Below are 24,236 nucleotides of genomic sequence, written 5' to 3' on the forward strand. Positions count from 1 at the left end.
AAGCCTAAGCTTTGACCGGTTAGTTTTAAGGGCGATACGGTACAAGCGCACGATTAAGCGAAAGACCGGATAGAATGTGATTTAGGCCCGGCAAGTTTGAATACTTGTATAATATGGGTATACTAAATACATTCTGGATTTTGAGACAAAAATGATAACGTTTGGCACGATTCGGTCAATTTATGCAAACTAGTTACATAAACCGAACCGAGCGCTAAAAGAGCGTTACGGGTAGGCAACAGGGTCATATGCAAGTTCCCTGAGATAATATGCTTTAAATGTGATATAATATCAGTAAGTTATGTTCTATTATGCCCCGAATAATTTTAAACTCAATTTATGCCTTAGAAGGGCATTTTGGTCATTTAAAAGATTATAAAAGAGTCAATTCGGAAACCTGAGTTACGGGTCTGAATTATACAGTAAATATACTTCATTTAACATGTTATAACAGTAGGGTATGACCCATATACCAAACTTAACATTTAAAATCAATCTATGCACCGTAGGGGTATTTTAGTAATTTCACAAGGGCTAAAAATGCCAAAACTGGAAATCTGAGTTCAAACATTTATACTTACTGTTATTATATGAAAATATACCAAATACATCAGTAGGTATGAGTCTTATATGTTTAAAATGAGTATGACGCTTACAATGCGCTAAAAACGCTAAAAATGCGATTTAGAGCCGTTTCCGGGTTTTCAAAAGAAAGTTGAGATTTTTATATTTCCAGAACGCTCAAAATAATTTATTTAACAAATAAGATCAGTAGAAAAAGGTTTGAGGTCAAAAGAATGTATAAAACCCATTTTATGGCTTAAACGGTCAAAACCGGCATTCACCGAATCGACTTAGCGACGTATGATCCGTTCAGCCAAAGATCAAATAAAAATCATCAGAAATCCCAAAATATTATATAACATCAGTGGGTAAAAAGTTTTGTATCAAAACGTGGCCTGAAATGGGTCATATGCGAAATGCACCGTTTATGTAACTTTAAGATATAGTTTTACGCTATCGGCCATAATTCAAAATCTGGACCACCAACGGGTCTCAAATTTTCGGTGCAAGTTTATATATTAGAAATAAAGATTTCTACTCTTTCACTTTTCCAAAAAATCACGTTTATATCAAAAAGGGCAAAATAGTCAACTTTAAGCATAAATCGGAACATGCAAATGAATCGGCTAAGAATAGACTCGAGATATAAAAATTCCAGAGAGTTTTACCAAAATAAAAATGGTTCAAAGTACTCTCCAATGCAGGTCTCAAACATGCATGTACGGATCCGAATCGATAGTCTACGAAAAAAAATCTTTTTATAAGACTTTCGGTTCCGATTCGTATTTATACTCAAGATTGTCGAGTTGATTATGATAAAACACATTCTTACATATATTATAAGTTATTTATGATGATCAAACAGATTGCATGTCCTCTACATTACCATTTAAGCTTATTTTTGCAAAAACCACTTCTGTTGACTTTTTTAAGAACGCCTTTGACTCGACAATTAGCATGCATAAAGTGGGAATCAGAGAATACCCTTTTGAGGGTTTGTTTCCCACATGAATACCAACATATGTGTGGTTTCAATTTGAGAAGTGACTGAGTAAAACTCGTTTAATCAGAAAGTCAAAGTTCAAGAACAACGGTTTGACTTTTAGCAATTAATCAATGCTAGAACGAATTAGAGACTGAATTAGAAGCTTACAAAGGTCCTATTGATGCTTAGCTAACACTAAGAATCGGCCTTGATGTCTAGAAATGCTCCAGGAAGTCTTGAGAGTTCTTGAGAGTTGAAAGAGTTCTTGATCACAATGCAAATGCCAAGGAATGGAGCTTTGATCTGATTTAAAGAGGGATTCAGAGGTTTGAGGATAGGTTACTATAGTCCTAGGCATGCAAGGGTTTTCATTGGTGCAAAGGGAGGTGCTACCAGCTGTTACACACCTCAATTTCAGACCAAATATGCAAAATTCGCGAATTTCTGATGCTGGGGGGTTCACGCGGCCCGCCTAAGGATTCCCAGGCGGGTCGCCTGGGGTCTGCAGGCCCAAAAATGTTTCAAACTTGGCAGCTTTGGTCCCTGGTCTTGCACGCGATGTTTCGGCTGCTTATTTTGACTCGTAAACCCCCAAACTTAGTTTTTAAGAACCTTGGGACATTTACCAACATGGTAATGTCCTCGGATAACTTTGCGCTCAACCGAAAAGCCATGAAATTCGACGTTGACGCTTTTAGCCCCTCAAGTACGGTTTTGGCCATAACTTTCTCATACGTTAACGAAACTTCACGAAATTTTTACCACATATTCTAGTGAGTATATTTTAGCATTATAAAGCTTCGGGTCTGCCAAAAGTTCACTCAGAGGTATAAATTCAACATGTTGACACTTTTGGCCCCTATAGTTTGTAATTCCTCACTTTTGTGCAATTTCCGCGTCGTATGATCCATGAACCATCCGTTTAAGGTTATAAACATTATGTAGGGTTATTATAGAGTCTATTTATCCATTGTTGACACTTTGGACCCTTACGTTCCATAGTTTTCACCGTTTGTCAACTTTAGTCCCTCTAAAGTCTGTTTTTACATACCGGAACCTTATGACACGTGTCAATACATTATTGGACGAAATTTTCGAGGTGTTACATTTCGAGACGATTCTAACGGTGTAATTTGGTAACCACTGTTTTCGGAAAAATTTTGTACGGTTTTACCAGTCTGTTACGTTAAAAATGTCGAACATGTCTAGTTTGAATGAGCTGTTGAGAATGGAGCATGAGGTTGGCACTACCAACAAACCGCCTAAGATGATGAAGGTGGAAAATTATCTGACATGGAAGGATCGTTTTCAATCCATCACTGAATATCAGGATACTCGCATGTGGATATGTATTGAAGATGGGTACACAAACCCAACACATGACTTTGAGGGCAAACCACGTAGAACAGCCTATGTGAACATGCAAGATAATGACAAAAAGATGTATGAGGCTGAAAAGAGAGCCTTGGCTGCAATAAAGATGTCGTTACCTGATAGCATCAAGCATACTTTCAAGAAGTACACAAATTCAAAAGATATGTGGGATGCATTAGATAAGCGATACGCAGGCAATGCAGATGTTAAGAAGTGTAGGACCGGTTTTTACGCCGTTCGATTGCGTAACGAACGTTTCACGTGCGGAATCCGTGAACGTGCGTGACCGAACACACAATAACGTACTACTAACGTGATTCCATTGAGAAATACGACTTGAACGGTACAAGAATCATGATTACACCACTTTCTCTCTCTAGACTTTCTCTCTCTAGAAGTCTTCTACTAACTTTTCCAAAAATCTTTTCTAAAGTCTTACTAAAATCATGACATAACCTCCTATTTATATGGTCAAGGCAACTTAATGAAAGTTCTCATTAATTACAAGTTTGCCACCTTGCCATTTCTAACTAAATATGACATTATGCACTTGATTTCTTCCGGCTTTTCACTACGACTCGAATTGATGAAGGCGATAGACAATAAATGCATCAACAATCTCCCCCTTGGATATTGCCGTAGTCAATCTCGTAGTGAAACTCGTAGCGACTTGTCTTTCTCTCTCTCTAAAACTCGAACGAAGATGTAGTCGACAGACAACTACACTAACAAACTCCCCCTTGAATGTTGACGGAATCTTTAGTGAGAGTCTTCAACTACTCTAGCTCGAACAGAATCCCGGTGGATCTGTCTTCAGCTTCCGTTGATTTCTTTTTCAGACTCTTCAGGCTCCCCCTTTCGTCAAGCTTCCGTGCTTTTGGGATTGACGCCTGGCTTTCCGTATCAACAGATTAAGAAACCTGAACATCTCAACCTCTCTATTACAAACCAATAAAGTTGTGATTCAACTTAATGAATCAACTAAACATTTGAGATTCATTTACAAATTTACAATTGATCACACATTTGAAACATTCCAATTTCTGATTCAAATTAATGTATCATCTTAAACATTTCAAACCAATTAACCAAACTGTCTGTTCATCAAGTTTAGCCTTTGAGATTTTGAATGTCAGCTTTTCACCATCAGTTGTCAAAAATCTTTTTGGATTTTATGAAACATAAATGCAATAGCAAAAATTTAAATGCAGAAATGAAATATGTACAAACATATTTTTGTGAGTTTGTGTAAGAGGATCATATCAGTTTTTTTAGACACATCACACGCACCGTTAAGCTTTTAAACATTTTAAGTTCTAAACGATTCACGTTGATTGACGATATAGTTGTCCTCTTAAATTTTCATACAATTTTCAATCTATTCAGGATACTATTTAAGTGTTTTATGAACTTAGTTCGATTCATGTGTCCCACCTCTTGAATATACTCCCGTATCCAGAATCCCAATATTCAGTCTTACAGGCAAGAATACTACAATGATATCTGTACATAAATTAGGGGTTAAATGCGAGAACTGAGGGATCTCAGGTCAGAACTTCCGTTCAGCAGAGAGATATCAGCTTCGACTTAGCAGTGTGTCCCCTTTAGAGGATCTTTTCAGCTACAACAGATGATTATCAATTTTATTGTCTAATCAGCTGAGGGCTTTATGCTATGTTTCAAGCATTTTGCGGAAAGTATTAGCCAAGGACTAGGTCAGAACTACCGTTCAGCAGAAGTCCCAGAATAATACCCTAGACATCATAGAGTATAAACACCTAGTATATCAGAATACGAGACCTTTCATACGAGATTTCAGGGGTTACCTATGTATCCAAGTAGTGTTCCCCACGAATTTCACAAGTTTGAAATTTTAGGTTTATATCCCGAATAAATCTACTAAATGTACAAAAACCTATCGTCACATCATCAGTGAGACCGTTTATTACATTTGACATTACATTTCTTTAGCGTGCTGTGATAGTCCACTGATGTACTATCATTTCCTCTTTTTTTACAACAAAACTCATTTTTGACTTTTTCAATGTTTTTGACTTTTTCAAATTTTCTAATTTTTTTTTAAAATTTTTCTCCCCCTAAAATCAAAATATATTTCAATTTTGATTTTCTAGGAAAATTTGAAACAAACTGTACAAACTTGACAACTTGATGAGAATCACTTCAATTCTTCATCCACTTGGCATAAACAATCAGAACTCCCCCTCACAACAAACTATTTTCCCATTATGATTTCAAAACACTTAAGTTTGTTTTAATCAAAATGGTTTTTCTGGAAAATTAGTTTTGTGTGACATTTCGTAAACTCGGGGTTTCATCATTTTGTTTTTCAAATTACCACTTGTAGGAAAGATGAATCAAGTACAACTTAATGTCCCTGATTTATCTTTTAAAAGACGAAAAATCACCAGAGTGAAATTTCTCAAGAAATATGCCGATTCATGTTCCACGCTTACCAACCTGGGAACTCCGGCGAGTCAGGTTTTTCTATTTGAAAAGTTTCACCCAAGCCTGACTGTCCTTGGGTGATTTTGAATTCTTGTTCAGCAATGGTGGAAAGTTTGTATCATCCATTGTTAAACCTGAATTCTCAGATTTTATCTCAACAACCGGCTCTTCTGGTTTTGACGAACCAGAATCATTGCCTGAATGTGGCTTGTCTGACTTTGACGAGCCAGATTCATCGCCGACATGTGGCTCCTTTGTTTTCGAAGAAACAGATTCATCGCCACAAAACGTTACCTTCTTCTTTATCTCCTCTTTTGTCCTCAGATTTGCATCTGACGAATTCGGTTTACTTGACTTTGTTGTCGAGTGAATCGATTCATCAGCACTCTTATTCGATCTGCCGGGTGAACCCGAGGACAAAATCTTCTCTAGATATTCTCTGGCCTTCTTCCTCTTCTTTCTCAGTTTGTCTTTTTGCCCTTGAGAAAGCTTCACTTTCTTTTCTTGAACTTTAGGTTCTTGGACCTTCTGTTCTTTGACATTCTGTTCTGAAACTTTCAGTTTCTTGGGCTTGACAGTGACTGGTTTCTTTGCCAATTTCTGAGAATTACCCCTCAATCTTTCATTTGATCTTCTTGGGCAATCCTTGGCAATGTGTCATTTGATTTGACAATTATAACATCTCCTCGTCTCAAATCTCTGTCTCTGGCAGTTAACAGCAATGTGTCCTTGATAGCCGCAATTGTAACACACTCTGTTATCGTACCAATCACCATTTTCATACCAAACGCTCAGATCAAAGCACTGTTTGGCTTGGTGAAACTCTTTCCTCTTCTTGATTGTTGGATTTGTCTTTTGAGAACTGTGGTCAAACCTGCACCACTTATTACCAACAATTTTTGAGTTTTCGTTTTTCAATTTTTGTACTTTTTGATTGCGATTGGATGATCGATCTGATGAGCTTTTATTTTCTTTTTGAACATTTTTCAAAGTTTTAACAATTTGTTTTTGTTCAACAATCTTCTTAACAGGTTTTTGCTTTGAGCATTCGCCTATTTCAGTAGATTGCAAAACAGTATTTTTGAATTTTTCTTCTAATTCTAAAAACAATTTTTGTTTTTCAATTTTTGTATTTTCATCATCAGATTTCTCATCACAATCTTCAACTTTGACATTGTCAAAGTTTGTGACACAGTCACTTATTGGAATTGCATTGATCGGTTTTGTACATGGAATATTCACATAAGTTGAAGAAGTCACAAAACCTTTCAATTTATTTTCAAGCTCACTGATTTTCTTTCGAGCTTGCTCTCTTTCCTTTTCAAGTTGAATAATCTTCTGAAGATGAGAATTTATCATTTTTTGATTTTCTATGTTATTCTTACTAAACACATTCCTCCCATCTTCAAGAATCTTTATTCGACTTTGAAAATCTTTTTCCATTTTTACTTTTTCAATTTCTGAATTTTTTATTTGAATTTTCAAACCATTTTCTGAATTTTTAAGAATTTTGTTTTCTAATGTCAAACTCTCTAAATCCCTCAAGAGTTTGGCATTTTCAGATTTTAGATTTTCACAAGTTGAGCACTTCTCGATCATTTTTACAACTTCAGTTTTCGTTTCCACCTTGATAGCTGAAATCTCTTTAACCTGCTCCTCTTCCTCTCGAACATTTTCCTCAGATTTGAATTTTGCTTCATCAATTTCTACATTACTATTCTTTTGAAGTTCATGTTCTCGCTCTTTAATCTTCTCGATAAACAAACTCAAATTCACTATATCTTCCTCAAATCTGACAAATACGTTTTCCACCCATTGCTCGGTAACACATTTGCTAACTTGTTAACCAATTCCTCATTGGTCTTGTTTATCTTCAATCTCACCATCTCCCAATACAACTCGACATATCTTTTGATCAATTCTTCAATCGGTTCTCCATCGATACCTGAAAAATTATTGAACTTATTCAGTGCAATATACATTTCAGAATTCATCTCCGGTATCAAAAGATTCACAATGACGATTTTTCAATCAATAATGAAATTCGGACAAACAAAAGACTATTCGATTGAATATCAAAGATTAAGCAACAACAAATCGAGTGAGGATCTTATTCTTGACAAATCACCTTGGATTACCTGCAAACACACAAGTAAACGATCAAATCAAAACAAATTGACTAAGTAACAGTGTGTTGATGAACCCAATCTAAGACTCGTTGTTGAAGATTCGTGAAAACGTTCCAATGAATGCACACTTTTTTTTTTAAACTTGTTGGTGATTTGGGCCGTATTAATCCACAAAACTGACCACTTTATATGATCACAAAACTGACAAAACTTTATATGACAACTTTAAACTTGTGACTTCACGTCCAAAAATAGCTGACACTATTGAACCTTGGGCCGATAAACACAATTTTCTTTTCACTTTATTGGATCTTTTATATAGTGGGCGGCACAAATTTATTGATTGGGCCGTGAGTATATAATGGGTCGGTGCAATCAGGTAACAACAACAACCTTAGTGGGGCGGTGGAACACGGGCTGGGATTGGGCCGAGTTTAAACAAGGGGCAGTGATATTAGTGGGACGGTAACCAACAGATGTGAATGGGGCGGTGCTTGGGGCGGTTGTAACAAAGCCTTTGATTGGACCCTTATATTATAATGGGGCGATGTAAAGGGGCCTCTTTCAACTATATTTCAGCTGACAACACTTCACTGATAAAGCTGCCCACCCCTTTAATGATCACAGAATTCAATTTATGAGCTTCACATGCAATACACCTGCCATCTTTCACGTGCAATACACTTTGATTGAACCTTTGTTTAATTTGTTTCACGTGCACAACAACAATTAAAATGACGGTGCTTTAAGGCTGCACAATTAGTGGGTCGGTGAAACAAAGGACTTCATATTCAGACGCCGACAACCTAAATGTCAAATAAGCGAACCAAACATTGACGTTTGAGCGGACCTGTTTCTGTTACCCAATAAGCGAACCTGTTCAATTTCTACGAGCGGACCTGAATTGTTCGAATAAGCGAACCTGTATTACCAAATGAGCGGACCATGTCTGATCGTATCGTATGACGCGAATTCGGACCGAAAAACCGCGATTACTCCTAAACGACTTGGAGTTTCGAGCTGAAACTTGGTAGGGTTGTAGATCAGGTCTATACGCACAACATATCCAAAAATCAGACGAAACGGACCAAGAAAACCCGTTCAATTTGACGTTTTTCAGTAAAAAACGTAAGAAATGAGTAGAAGATGAAGAAATCGATGAAATCAGATCTGAATCGGCTCTGAAATCGCTGAAATCTGGTACGAAAACGATGTGTTTGATCGTGCAATCGAGCTCCTAGCTCTGATACCAATTGTAGGACCGGTTTTTACGCCGTTCGATTGCGTAACGAACGTTTCACGTGCAGAATCTGTGAACGTGCGTGACCGAACACACAATAACGTACTACTAACGTGATTCCATTGAGAAATACGACTTGAACGGTACAAGAATCACGATTACACCACTTTCTCTCTCTAGACATTCTCTCTCTAGAAGTCTTCTACTAACTTTTCCAAAAATCTTTTCTAAAGTCTTACTAAAATCATGACATAACCTCCTATTTATATGGTCAAGGCAACTTAATGAAAGTTCTCATTAATTACAAGTTTGCCACCTTGCCATTTCTAACTAAATATGACATTATGCACTTGATTTCTTCCGGCTTTTCACTACGACTCGAATTGACGAAGGCGATAGACAATAAATGCATCAACAAGAAGAACAAGATTGATCTACTGAAGAAGCAGTTTGCTGTGTTTAAGAACATGAAACATGAGTCACTTGAAGACATCATCACTCGCTACTACCATTTGATGTCAGAAATGGAAAATTATGAGATCGATTGCTATACTGACATAGAGAAGAATGATAAGCTGCTCGATGCCTTACCTACCAAGTGGGATATCTACTCTCTCATGATCAAGGGAGAAGCTGATTATGAGACAAAAGAGCTTGAAGAAGTCATTGGCAAGCTGAGAGCTTATGAGCTCAGTATGAAGAAGAAAGACACTGGATATGATCAGGTTCAAGATCCAGGGGTTTACAATGGGCTTACATCTTCTTCATCTCACAACGCTTCTAGCGACTCTGCTACTGCGTTTCTATCTTGTGAAAATGAGCAGGTCACAGTGAATGAGGATGGTGATGTTTGTTTTGTAGCTGCTTCAGGAGGATCAACAGGAGCCAAGAGAACATCAGTTTCTAAGCATAGTGGTAATACAAAGTCAATGCCTATGAGTGTGAAGTCTGCTGAAGAGCATCTGGCTCTACTTGCTTCGTTTGTTGCTTCTTATGAAAACTACATCCAGGGGAAGATATCTGATCCTGCTACTTTAGATGAATATTATGATCAGATTGACCCTGATGATCTTGAAGAGATGGATTTGCAATGGCAAATGGCCATGATTTCTAGGCGAGTGAAGAGATTCATGAACAGAACAGGAAGGAAGTTTGTGGGAAGGTCTGTTGGGTTCGACAAGACCAAAGTGAGGTGCTTTAACTGTCAAAGTTATTGGCATTTTGCTAGGGAATGTCAGAAACAAAAGCAAGATAATTCGAGTCAGAGTTCAAACAACAGGAATGCATCAAACAACTCTAGCTCAAAGGCTTTGATCTCTATAGCACGAGAAGGTTCTTGTTATTGGAGTATTCATCTTGAAGATAATGAAAATGCCACTCAGGCATTCATGGCTGAGATAGTGCTAGTTGAAGATGTTGAAGCTGCTGTGGGAGATGCTGAAGTGACAGTGGATGCTGAGGTGAAGATAGAGAGTAAAGCTAAAGAAGAAAAGAAGGTTGATCAGGTACCAGGTGCTGAAGATGAAAAGCAAAAGTCCGAACATGAAAGGGAAGCTGAAGAAAAAGATGCTAAATACAAGAGAATGGAAGCTCAGCTTGCGACTCTAATGGCAAATCTTGACAAACAAACAGGAGAGGTAAAGTCTAATTCTGTGTGTTTAAAATGCCGTGAACTACAGGGTGAGGTTGACAGGTTGTCCACACAAAACCAAAGTTTGGTAAGCGAAATGTCTAACATTAAAGAATCAATTTTTTTCGCTAAAAGAAACGAATCTCTATACTTGAAGAAAATAAAAGGTTATGAAAGTGAAATTGAAGCTATAACCTGCAAATTAAATGAAAAACTTCAAGTCATAGACTTAGCTCATGAAATGATGGCTGAGAAAACAAAAGAGATTTCTGAAAAATGCAAAGAGTTGTCAGATGCACAACTCAAAATTGTTGAACTTGAAAAGAAGTTAGGACAATTCAGGGATTCTACTTTTGTTATGAAACACATGATGGGTGGGTTAAAGAAGAGTAATGACAAGAGTAGTTTGGGATTCAAAGGCTATAATGAAGTCCCACCTCCTCTTAGTCATGATTATTCATTCCTACCTGATGAAGATGAGCTAACCAAATTTATTTCAACAACACCAAGTAGTTCCACAGCAAGTTAAGGTGATGAGTCTGCATGTGATGATGCTAAGAAGAATAATAACAGCAAACCTGTTTTGAAAAAGAAAACTTCACATCCTAAGAATAAGAATCCAACTGTTGTTAAACAGATTAATTTTGTTCAAGGAAGTGACATGAAAAACGAAACAGCTGTTATTGAAAATGAATCTAATGTAGAGTTTGCTAAAAACAAGAACAAAGAAAATTCTAAAACTAAGCAAACTGAACCAAATTCTTCTAAGGCATCATCATCACAACCTGAATCTAGTTCAAAGGCTTTAGATAAGAAGTCTTCGAAAAAGAGATCGTGCTTCAAGTGTCACACCAAAGGACATGTAGCAAGCTGCTGTCCTAACAAAAAGAGTGAAGCACAAGTGAGTGAGAGGAAGAGAGAGAAGTCACCAGAGAAGAGTGGTGATAAAAAGGAGAGAGAGTCCAACTCTCCAAAGAAGTCAACGCCTTAGCAACCAGAGAATGTTGTTGTTGGTGTAGATAAGGCTGAAAAAGGAACTCCACAAGTTCCTCGTTTTCAAAGAAATCAACCAATATTTCAGCCTAGATCTCCACCTGGCAGACATGAGATACCTAGAAGCAGTTCACCAAGAATAACAATTGTAGTTCTAATAATTTCAGAAGTCAAGGTCAATATCAAAATCGATACCAAAATAATGGTGGTCGAACTTTTTATAACAATGGCTTTAGAAATTATAACAATCAAGCTTCTTGGAATCAAAATTTTCAAAGGTCAAATAGTCCAAACACATATAGGAACCCTCAGGACCAAAGACCTGGTGGAAATCAAAATCAAATTCCATCAACAGGTCTGAGATCCAAGACTCCAGTTAGGAGTAATGGATATTGGATGGATGTTCCAGTAGTTGGTAAATTTGGACGACCCAATACCATTAAGGCTTGGGTCCCCCAATCTAACTAATTTCTTGGTTGGTGTGTGCAGGAGCTGCTAAGGAGGATTATCAACTTGTGGTATGTTGATAGTGGCTGCTCCAGGCACATGACGGGGGATGCGAGATTGTTGACTGAGTTTGAAGATTATGATGGTGGACATGTGAATTTTGCGGGTGCTAAAGGTGGTAGAATTACTGGACGAGGAAAAGTGACCAATGGGAAGATCACACTGGACAAAGTGAATTATGTTGAGCAGCTTAAACACAATCTGATGAGCGTGTCACAAGTCTGTGACAAGGGTCACTCGGTCCATTTTACCAAGAATGAAGCATTAGTGTTGAAACCAGGTTTGAAGATTCCGGACGATTGGATAGTGATGCGAGCGCCAAGGAGAAATGACACTTATGTCACGGACATGGGTGCTAAGGATCCAACTACGATGGTGGCTTGTTTACTATCAAAAGCATCTGAAGCTGAATCGATGTTGTGGCACAGACGCATGGCCCATATTCACAATCGAAAAATGAATTACCTTGTTAAACATGAGCTAGTGAAAGGGGTTCTAATGCAGAAGTTTCAAGTGGATGACAAATGTCTGCCATGTCAAAAGGGAAAACAACACAAAAAACCTCACAAGTCTAAAACAGTAAATTCCATAGATGCCCCTTACGATTTACTTCACATGGATTTATTCGGTCCAGTGAACGTGAGGAGCATAGGTGGAAAGTACTATTGTTTAGTTGTCACTGATGATTACTCTCGTTATTCGTGGGTTTTCTTTTTAGGTACAAAAGATGAGACAGCAGAGATGTTGATAGATCTTTTTACAAAATTGGAAAACGTCCATGATGCAAAGATCAAGAGGATAAGGAGTGATAATGGCACGGAGTTCAAGAATCGTATTCTGGATCTCTATTGTCTTCACAAGGGAATTGAACATCAATATTCTGCTCCTTATATGCCTCAACAGAATGGAGTCGCTGAGAGGAAAAACAGGACGTTGATTGAAGCCGCTAGGACAATGCTTTCAGATTCTAAGCTACCAGTTCTTTTCTGGGGAGAAGCTGTGAATACAGCTTGCTACGTCCTAAACAAAGTTTTAACTGTTAAACGTTTTAACAAAACTTGTCATGAGTTGATGTTTAACAAGAAACCAAACTTAGAATGCTTTGAACCATTTGGATTACCCTGCACCATTGTGTGAAATAAAGATAAACAAAAATTCGCTGACGTGGCTGACGAAGGCTACTTTCTAGGTTACGTACCTGGCGCACCGAATAAAAGGGTTTTTAATCTAAAAACTGGTAAAATTGAGGTTGTGTTTAATGTTGAAATTACTTCATACAAACCTCAACAATCAATGAGTGGACCTGCTATATTATATGATTATGAAAGTGTTTTTAAATCATTTAATATTCCTGAGTTTTCCAATGCAGGTGAGTCTCAGCTGATTCAAACAGTGATTGGTGAAGACGATGAAGGCGAGTTCATGCCTAGATCGAATGTTGATATGACAGATGCTCCGGAAACTTCCCAAGGTACTGCTAATACTGATTCAAGCGATAGTGAACCTGAACCCAATCAGGGGGAGGATTTCATTAATCCGTTTGCAAATCAGAATATTCAGGGGGAGGTTGGATCAAACCTGGGTGATAATTTAGAAGTGGATACCGTTGCTACTACACGAGCAAATAGAGATCATCCAGTTGACATGATACTTGGAGATCCTACTGCAGGTGTTCAGACAAGGCGAAGCATAGCAACAAATACAGGGTTATTTGTTTCGATTGAGAAAACTGGGATTGTGAACGAGTGCTTGTATAGTTGTTTTATTTCCCAAGAGGAGCCGAAGAACATTCATATGGCTCTTAAAGACAATTCATGGGTTGAAGCTATGCAAGAGGAATTGGCCCAGTTTGCTAAGTTGAAGGTTTGGGAGTTAGTGGACCTTCCTAAAGGTGAAAGAGAGATAGGCACTAAATGGGTATTTAGGTGCAAGAAGGATGAAAGAGGTATTGTCACGCGAAACAAGGCTCGATTGGTTGTCAAAGGTTTCAATCAGCAAGAAGGGATAGATTACAATGAAGTGTTTGCACCAGTGGCAAGGTTGGAGGCAATTTGTTTGTTTCTAGCTTTCGCAACATTCAAGGGCTTTAAAGTTTACCAACTAGATGTGAAGAGTGCATTTCTTTACGGGAAAGTCCAAGAGGTGGTGTATGTCTCACAACCAGATGGGTTCGTTGATCAGATCGGGTGTACCAACTTGATAAGGCTTTGTATGGATTACATCAAGCTCCCAGGGCATGGTACGAGACACTGTCTACACATCTGATCAAGAATGGTTTTGAAAGAGGTCAGATTGATAGTACACTGTTCATCAAGAGGAAGAAGGAAGATTTTCTGCTGGTACAGGTGTACGTGGATGACATCATCTTCGGGTCATCAGATGAAAACATGTGTAAAGAGTTCGAGAAGGTGATGAAGAGCAAGTTCGAAATGAGTGCTATGGGTGAGTTGTCTTACTTTCTGGGATTACAAGTTGAACAGAAGGAGGATGGGATGTTTATTTATCAAACAAAGTATGTGTATGACATTTTGAGTCGGTTCAAAATGAATGATTGCTCTACTTTCAACACACCCATTTGTGAAAATCACAATCTTGGCCCAGATCATGAAAGTACTGAAGACGTTGATCCAACTCAATACAGGGCAATGATTGGTTCTCTAATGTACTTGACTGCTTCAAGACCCGAAATCATCTTTGCAGTATGCTTGTGTGCCAGATGTCAGGCTAATCCAAAAGAGTCACACATGAAAGCAGTGAAGCGTATTCTTCGTTACTTAAAGGGAAACCTAAACTTGGGTTGTGGTATCCAGCTGAAAGTGATCTGAATTTTGTTGCTTACACTGATTCAGAATTTGGAGGATGCAAGTCGAACAAAAAGTCTACAACAGGTGGTTGTCAGTTCTTAGGAGGCAGGATTGTCTCTTGGCAATGCAAGAAGCAATCTTGTGTGTCTACCTCTACGTGTGAAGCTGAATATATTGCTGCGGGAAGTTGCTACTCTCAGGTTCTCTGGATTCAACAGCAGATGCGCGATTACGGTTTGGATTTCACTCGTACTCCTATTATGATAGACAATAATGCCACAATTTCTATAACTAATAATCCCGTGAAACACAGTCGCACAAAACATATTGACATACGTCATCATTTTATACGGGATTGTGCTGAAAAGAGATTAATTGAACTACATCGAGTCGACACAGAAGATAACCTGGCAGATCTTTATACTAAAGCATTTGACAGGGCTCGCTTTGAACATTTAGTCGAACTCAATGGGATGAGGATTCCTGAATAACTGGTTTTTCATTAAGAATTTTGTAAATAGTTTACTGCTTTTCTTAAAAATAAAAAATACAAAAAAATTGAAAAATCAAAAACATAAAAAAATAGAAAATAAAAAATGAGTTATCACTGTGTGAAAAAGGAGAAATGATAGTACATCAGCAAGTTAGACTGTCACACTGAAATTGAACCTAAATAGCTTAAGTGTGATAGCAGCTTCATCATATGATGTACTAGTAGGCAAAAAGCATGAAATAATCAACTTACCAATGTGATATAAACATAAATGAACTGAATATGAGTGGGGAACACATCAGTGGTGTATGGTTTAATGATCTTAAATCTTGCTTTGATAGATTGCCAAAATCTGAGGTTTTGGGTCTTTATACTGTTATATCATCCGGGGATATCAGGGGTGTCCTTCTGCTGCATCCAGATACATGCTGACCTAGACACACCCAGGATATCTTAAAAGAGCTAAAAATGCCAAAACCTTGAAAATGAAGAAGCTCTCATAGAGTGTCATTCAAAAACTGCAAAAAGCATAAATCGTACCAAAAAATGGTATCTGTCTTAGCCCTCGATAAGATATTTTGGTCTCTCTGCTGTACGGAAGAACTGACCTGTTCACCAATTATCTATCGTTGAAAAATAAAACGGATGAATTTAGTATACTCACCTACTATGATGAATCTTTGTGCATACCTTGATCGCGGGGGTATATCCTGAAGTGGGACACACTAGTATTTCAGTATAATAAAACTACCTTAACGTATCATACGGTAATGGTACTTGAAATGTTCATGCATTTTGTTTAAGTGGACAAACATACTGGTAATCGTCTTGACCTGCTTTTCACTAAAACATTACATAAAGAATTATCTAATTGTGTGAAACAGTTTGATTGTGCTGATATGATCTTCTTACCAGTGATTCTCACAAAAATAGAGTGTTTATTGCTTTTGTATTTACTTGCTTTCAGAAAATATAAAAATCCAAAAATAGTGTCTTTTTCTGTTAAAATTCTTAACGTACGGAAAACTATTATTCTTGGAGGAATTGTTACCGATAGGGGGAGATGGTGTTAGAAAGTGAGTTCAAAATTTTAAATCAGGCAGGTTCTTGTGTGTTGAACAAAAAGTGTTGCGTGTTGGTGAAAAGTTGAAATTGCTTAATCTGTGATACAGTTTAACTATCTCTTGAATAATAATAATTTATTTAACTGTGTTGAAAAATTCTTATGGTTTCTCGAGATGTTTGTTTTATAGTATACAGATTGAAGCAGTTTGTTGCTGAGAAGATGAGAGTTTGATTGGATGCATGGTAGAACCTCCTTTCTATATTGCAGACAAAATTGAAGAGATTGAAGATTGCTTTGCAAATGCTGAACTGGAGTTTACTCAAGTGCTAACGTGTTGAAGATTTGGTGATTGGATGCATCAACTTAGGGGGAGTCATCTGTTGCTGACAGAAGCTATTGAAGCTGAAGCTATCTAAACACCAAAGACAGTGCAAGACTACATGAAGAGTGCAAGAAGACTGAAGACAAAGTTTTTATGAAGCTATTGTCAAGGGGGAGTTTGTTGGTGCATATTTGTGACAACAGCTTAGATTTGGTCTTTGGATATCTTGTAATTAGTTAAACGATAAACAGTTAGCGGGTTTAGCTTTGTAATAGCTAGTTGTAATGTTTGGGCTAACCAAACCCAACGAATTGGGTGTATGGGGGCGAATTGGGCTTGTCCAATTCGCAGTCCATGAGGTTAAACCTAGCCCAAGTTGTAACCCTTGTGTTATATAAACAAGGTTAGGCTTTAGGATTTAGGTTAATCAGCCAAAACAGTTGTTTGAGAGAGAATTCGTGAGAGGCATAGGTCTTGGACGAATTTGATAGTGGTTAAGGTTTTAATTGATTGTAATTCTTGTTTGATTGATAATCAATAGAAAACCCGGATTGAAAGTGATTTCTGTTTCTACTCATTCTGCTATATTCTGATCAAGAAGATTCTGCACTCTTGATTGGAAAGACAATTCTGTGAAGATCCATACACATCAAGGGGACGACGAATTTGATAGTTGTTAGGGTTTTAATTGATTGTAATTCTTGTTTGATTAATCAATAGAAAACCTGGATTGAAAGTGATTTCTGTTTCTACTCATTCTGCTATATTCTGATCAAGAGGATTCCGCACTCTTGATTGGAAAGACAATTCTGTGAAGATCCATACACATCAAGGGGACCTACAACCAAGGTCATTAATTTGGACTTGGTAGGTCAAACAGTTGACCAAGGTCATTAACTTGGACTTGGTTAACTGGGTGTGTCGGTGATCAATCAGAAAATGTTAAAATGTTAAAATTTTTGAAAATAATTTTCTGATTTCGCTCGAAAATACAAGTTTCACAACAATTGGCTGATTCCACTCCTAGCTGCTTTGAAAGCTGATTCCGCTCGTAGCTTCAAAGCTGATTTCGCTCGAGAGTCACATTGGGCCATTTCGAGCGGAATCAGACAGCCTATAAAAGGCCATCTGATTCCGCTCCAACGTCACTTATCTCTCTCTCCAGCGACTACGAGCGAAACCTCCAAAACATCGTGTTCTAAACGAATTGCTGCCCGTTTTTCTTTAGATTTGTTGTTAATAGTTGGCAATCATAACTATTCAACATGGGCAAGGTAGTTTGAGACCAGATTTTTACTAGATTTACGTGTTTTCATGCCTGTCGGCATCTGTCATGAACAAAACACAGTTTTAGGGTTTTAAACTGTTAAAATTGAATAAGATTTCATATCATTGTTGTCGATTTAGTGTGTAGATCATAAACTTGTGTGTTGATTGTTCTTGATCTGAGTGGATCACAAGTTATCGATGAACTATTGCTACATACTTAGATCTAGGGTGTATTTGTTGATGTAAATGAAATCAAAACATACCCTTTTGGTCAGAATTAACAGATTAAGAGTATAACATGTTCAATTTTATGATCTGATGAGGGTTGAGAGGTTAATTGTGATTCCGCTTATAATTAACTTTGAATGTTGATTCCGCCCCAAAGCGGATATTATGATTCCGCTCCAGATGATGAGATTGTGATGTTCTGATGATTTCGCTTCTAAGTGAAAAATCTGATTCTGCTCCTAGAGTAATTTTTGATTTTGCTTCTAAAATCAGTTTTTGTGATTTCGCTTCTAAGTGTGTCAATGTGATTCCGCTTCTAAACACTTAGTTGATTTCGCTTGTAGGTGTTTTTGTGTTGAAATTTTTCTAAGTGTTTGATTCATGTTGTACTGTGTTGATTTGCAGGGTTCAAACGTTATTTTTGATCCACTTCACAACAGCTGTTGTGACTTGGATGTGAAGAAAAATACTGAATTGGCTAAGTTTAGCAGTATTCTGGAGTTCATGGGTCGAGTACCAATTCAAAAGGCTTTGACTGATCAACGTCCATTGTACAAGTCACATATTAAACGATTCTGGAAGCATTCAAAGTATGATGAAGCAAACAAAGCAATTCATTCAATTGTGAAGGTGCATAATGAAAAGAAGGAAATTGTTGTTACTGAGGCGCTCATTCGTGAGGTTATGAATTTTCCAGACGATGCAGATTCGCAAACAAAATTTCCAGAACGAACGGTCAAGGGTTGTATGCTCAGGATGGGATATGTGGGTGCATTGAATGTTGGAAATTATTTGAAGTCAAAATTCTAGAAACCCTACAAGTTTATTATTCATTGTATATTGATGTCACTTAGTCATACTAAGGGAGGGTACGATACAATGCGCGATTATCAGATGAACAAGGTCATTGCGTTAGTTCTGAACAAGAAATATAATTTCTCGCATATTGTCTTTCATTATATGGCCGAGAATATTACTACAAAGAGTCGAACTTGGACTTATCCAAGATTTGTACAGATGCTGATCGATCATGCATATCCAGAGATTGAACGTGATTTGAAGAATGATTTGTTAGTTCAATCACACATGAGCAACGATTCTCTAAAGTAGCTTGCTAGATATCACCCAAACCACCCTGAACCAAAGGTAGTAGCAGAATTCTTCGGATATATCAAAGATGTAAACTACGTTGATCCTGATCCAGTTAATCATCAAAACTGGAGAAATGAAGAAGAAATGAAGGAAGCAGCTTACGTTGATGAGCTTAAGACTCTTGAGGAGTTCAAAACCACCCGAAATGACTGGTTTGTCAAAGAAACGAGGAGGAGAGGCAAGAAGGTTACCCCTAAATCACAGGAGGGTAAGGGGTCTTCATCGCAGCCAAAGAAGAAACAAAAGAAAGTGGCTAAGACGTTATTGATTGATGAGCCAGAGGTTAAGAGCCGGTGGATACTGCGGAAGAAGATCTGTATGCTGATATTGATCAAGTTATGTTGAATGTTGATGATTTAGTGTCTGAGCAAGCAGCAAATGTGGAAGCTGAGAAAGAGAAGGTTATTGATGATGTTGAAGGTGATGATGTCAATAAAAGTACAACAAGTTCTTCGAGTTCTTCTGATGAAGAAATAGATGAGACTGAACGTCTAAGAAGAATTCAAGAAGCTACAGAGAAAGAGAAACAATTAAGGAAGAGGAAGAGACAGGAGAAAGATGATGCTGCATACATTCCATCTCCTGAGCATGTTTCTGAATCACAATCACCTTCAAGCGGCAAAAAGAAAGCAGGTGCAAAGAAAATAATTGTATCTCCAAAAATAATGAAAGTTACTACAAAGATTACAAAGCCCAAGATTATTTTTGAAGAAGAAGACAGCCAAAGAACCCAGTAAACCATCAACACCACCACCTGAACCTACACCAATACAATCACCACCACATCAAACACCTCCACGACAACCAACACCTCCACAACAACCTTCACCTCCAAAACAACCTACACCACCCAGACAACCATCACCACTACATCTTTCACCACCACAACAACAAACCTTATTCACTTCTCAAGAAATATTTCAAACACCACCACTCACTCAAATTCAACTAACTCCTGGTTCTTCTGGTCTCAAAGGTCTTCATATTCCTCCAGATAATCTTGAAGATATTGGAGATTTTGGCTTTGCAAACGATGAACAAGTAAAGAAGTTAGAAAAGAAGATGGATGATGTGATGAATGAAAACAAAGTAGTTGCAGCTGAAAGTAAGAAGGTAGCTGATAGAGAAAAGATTCTCGAAATGCGTGTGAAGCGATTAGAGTCTGATAACAAAGCTTTACTGAAGAAGATTGATACAGATCAGACTGAGATTGACTTTCTGAAAGTGCGAGTGGCAGAGTTGGAAGAAGAGAAGGCTCGCAGAGATGAGCAGAACAAGTATTTTGAGATGAAAAACAAAGAGCTTGAGGCTGCGAAGGCTCTGAAAGAGCATGAGTTTTATATGTTGAATAAAGTTGTTGAAAATATGCTTGGAACGTCAATTGAACAAAGATTCGAAGAGATTCAAGTTGAAGAGCTTAGAGCAAAACGCCAAGCTGAGATTGACGAACAGATGAAAGATAAGGGTAAGGGTGCTGAAAGCAGTGTGGCAGCTGTTGAGAGATCAATTGTTCCTTCTATAGTCATTGAGAATCCAGTTCCTATATCTTCTGTATCAGCAATCTTCGAAGAACCTGTAACAATGGAAGATCTTGCTGCTGATGATGATGAAGAAGATGATGAGGAGGATGATGATGAAGAGGGGAAGAAGAGGATGATGACGATGATGAAAAAGTTTTTTCGGCTAGCAGTCATGGTTCTGATAACGACGATGACGATGCTCAAGGTGGTATGGGAATTAAAGTAACTGAAGCTTCCAATGAAAGAACTGTTGATGATTTTCTGAATGACTCTGTGAATGAAGAGTCAGGCGGAGCTGAAGGAAAGGGGGAGTCTGGTGATAATCAGAATGTAAAGCATGTTGAAAAGTTAATTCTGAGAATAGAGACTGATAAGGAGGAAGGTGAACACCGACATACGTATTCATTGGAAGAGATTAAAGAAATGACACGTATGGTGGATCCTGACTTCAAATTTGATTTTGAGGAAGAATTAAATGCATTCGACATCAACCACCAACCTGAATACGAGTATAAGTATGTAGAGGATGCTGATATGTACGACAGGGTTGAGGTTGATGATTGCACAGATGATGAGAGTGTAAGTGAAGATACTTCTCAGTATCCTACGCTGATGGGGTTCTTTACTGAAGAAAATAGAGATGAGTTAAGAAGGAAAGTAGCTGAAATCTTAAAAGACAAAAATTTCGATGGTACTCCGAAGGATATGTAAAAAGAAGAATGGCAGAAGTGGTTTAAAGACAGTCACGAGAGAAAATTCAAAAGGCCGTTGAAGTTCTATTAGATGGATCGAAGCATTTCACTTGGTGACATCATTAGCTGGGGTTTCCTGCCTCATGTTAGTGCCTATGCGATCAGAAGGGAGTTTGGAGTGCAGTACTTTGAACGTCTATATGATATAATGTCATTACCATGGTGGGATGTTGAGGAGCTGTCAAAAGTAAGAACTTTAGGGTATCCAGTACGGAAAAATGATGTTGCAATGTGGGGGTACATAAAGTTTGAATCGTTGAAAGATTTTCGACACTGGAAGCCGCATTACCCAAAGAGAGTGCGGAAGGTAGATCCGGTAACAGGGGTTGAAGAAACTATTCTTAACGTTAAAAAGCCGAAGACGATGAAAAATATACCAGTGCCAAAGATGGAGCATGAGTTCTATAAAGGCTTTTTGGGCTGGGTATATAGTTGCATCTCAACTGAGGCTATTATCACTTATCGAGCTGGTAGTGAGATAAGAGTTATACATGTTTATGACCCGATGTGGTTAGTAAATTGCTCGGCCAAGGATATTGAATGTCTATTCATCAACAAGATCCATTTTCAGTCTGAAGATCGTGAGCAAGCTATGCAGTTTCAACAAGTTGTATCTATTTGTTTTCAGAAAGGCATTAATTCTGAAAATAAATGGAACTCGAAATGGTGGAAGCTTGAAGAAAAGGAAAGAAAGAAAGCTGAGCGTGAACGCAAAAAGCTGGAAGCAAACATAGGTAAATGGATGAAGCAACAGGCCGAAGAGGATAAGAGAATGACAGAGTGAGGAATTTGCTTAGGAGGAAGCCTAAGTCAAGGGAAGAAACGTTCAAGTCACTCTGAAGACCCGAAGATAAGACTAAAGACTCCGGCTGTATCCAAGGGGGAGTTTGTTGGTGCACGAGTGTCTAAAGCCTACGTCTTAGTCTTAGTCAAGCTTGTATAGGGTCTAGGGGTCATATATGTTATTTATGTATTGTATAGGGGCTGTTTTGTAAGTTTTGTGTTTTAAAGTCCTGATTCCGCTCCTAATGACATTGTGTCATTTGGAGCGAAATCACAAAGCCTTGATTCCGCCCGAAATGACAAAATGTCATTAGGAGCGGAATCAGCCCCCTATAAATAGTAGTTTGTTTTTCTCATTTGTAACTGAATGTCAAATGTGTAGCCGAACTGCTGCCGAATTTTTCTGAGAAGTATTAATGAGAAAACGTGTTTAAAGTAATCTACATTCTGTTTCTACTCCATTCTACTTTGATTCAAGCTGTTTGTGTATTTTCGCTGCATAAACAGTGGTGTTTAGCTCTGATTGACTCATTTGATCGTCAATAACGATCCTACAATTAGTGTTTAAGCCATAGATAATCATTCAGTTTATCAAAAGATAAGTACTAGCATGTATAATCAATTTATACTTTGAAATCATGAAAATAACAATTTAGCACACATGTTTCACCCCAAAATATTTGAAAGCAGTAAAAGAGGGGACTATGTACTCACTTAAGATTGCAAGTATTCTTGATTAAGTGTCCTAACGAAGCTCGGGAAATCAAGGAATCAAGTGGCACCTAGTATGGAATCACTATGTTAAATAATCGGATCCCAAATCGGGAGATATGATAGAATGAAGTTCTATAAATCAAATGAGTATTGGAACTCATATGGCATGATTTAATAGACCTAACATTCTGATTTGGAAGTCTACCTAAGTGCTTTCGACCTGTTTCGACCCATTATGGTAGTATAAGCTACTATAACGCGTTGTTTGCGTAAAACTATGGCCGGATGGTTAACTATGTGCTATGTCAAGTCTTACATGCCCAACAATGCCTAAACATGTTACTAAATCAGATTATATGTCAAAAAGTTGATCACATATGCAAACTATGGATTTATGCTTCAAAAGGGCGTTTTGGTCATTTCCTATGGGCATACAAGCTACTTAACAAATAACTAACCAATCCTACGTGATCATAAGGTATAGCCTCAGAGGTTATTCCCTATGCAACTATGATCACTAATCATGCTTGGTCGGATCCTAATGATCGACGAAACGGGTCGGGTTCGAAAGTCTAAGCGGTTGTTTAGACCGCTTAACTTACGACCCTAAACAAACACTAAACTAGTAGTGACGAGTTAAACATGTCTAAACATGTTTAAATAACTTAGATAACTGATTTGGTATCAAAACAAAGTGTTTTGATACCTAAAAGTAGTTCCGTTGCAAAACGCGTGCTAAAACGCATTTTGACCGAAACTTTGACTTGTCACTACACCTAGTTAACGTTGTAATCAGTAGGTATAATCGCTAAGGATTATAACCATCGTGATTACAATCACGTTGCAAAGTTCAAACGAACTTTGCGTTGACCATTGACTGGTCAAAGCTGAAAGTCAAACACTGTTTGACTTTCACGCTAGAAAAGCGATAAAAGCACGAAAGAAGCTTACAAAGGGTCCAAGCTATGGAGAACTTGATCTAAAAATTCTCAGGTATGAAGTTTTTAACCTCAACTTAGAGAAAATCAGATCAAGGGTGAGGAAACAAATGAAAATGCTTGGCTATTTGTACTTGTAGATGATGAACAGGATCATTACAAGTGTTTGTTTGGCCAACAAGAAATGAATCTCAGCCATACATGTGTTTAGTGGCAGCTAATATTGCTTGGAGAAGGCTTAACTTGGTCATTAAGGTCCCAAAACAATCAACAAAAACCAAGGATTTCAGCAGTTTTGCTGAAAAAC

General features: G+C 37.8%; 1 protein-coding gene across 1 annotated transcript in view; it reads left to right on the forward strand.

Annotated features, from left to right (window-relative positions):
- LOC110883107 overlaps positions 1-21,453 on the forward strand; it is a 41,469-nt gene extending 20,016 nt beyond the window's left edge. Inside the window, exons 6-11 of the mRNA XM_035979887.1 lie at positions 10,121-10,395; positions 18,476-18,815; positions 19,275-19,538; positions 19,583-19,855; positions 20,199-20,797; positions 20,875-21,453. Of these exons, the coding sequence (XP_035835780.1) occupies positions 10,121-10,395; positions 18,476-18,815; positions 19,275-19,538; positions 19,583-19,855; positions 20,199-20,797; positions 20,875-21,453 (2,330 nt within the window). The remainder of the gene's footprint in view (positions 1-10,120; positions 10,396-18,475; positions 18,816-19,274; positions 19,539-19,582; positions 19,856-20,198; positions 20,798-20,874) is intronic.
- Positions 21,454-24,236: the final 2,783 nt, after the last annotated feature.

The sequence above is a fragment of the Helianthus annuus genome, chromosome 11, assembly GCF_002127325.2.
Source record: "Helianthus annuus cultivar XRQ/B chromosome 11, HanXRQr2.0-SUNRISE, whole genome shotgun sequence".
NCBI lineage: Eukaryota > Viridiplantae > Streptophyta > Magnoliopsida > Asterales > Asteraceae > Helianthus > Helianthus annuus.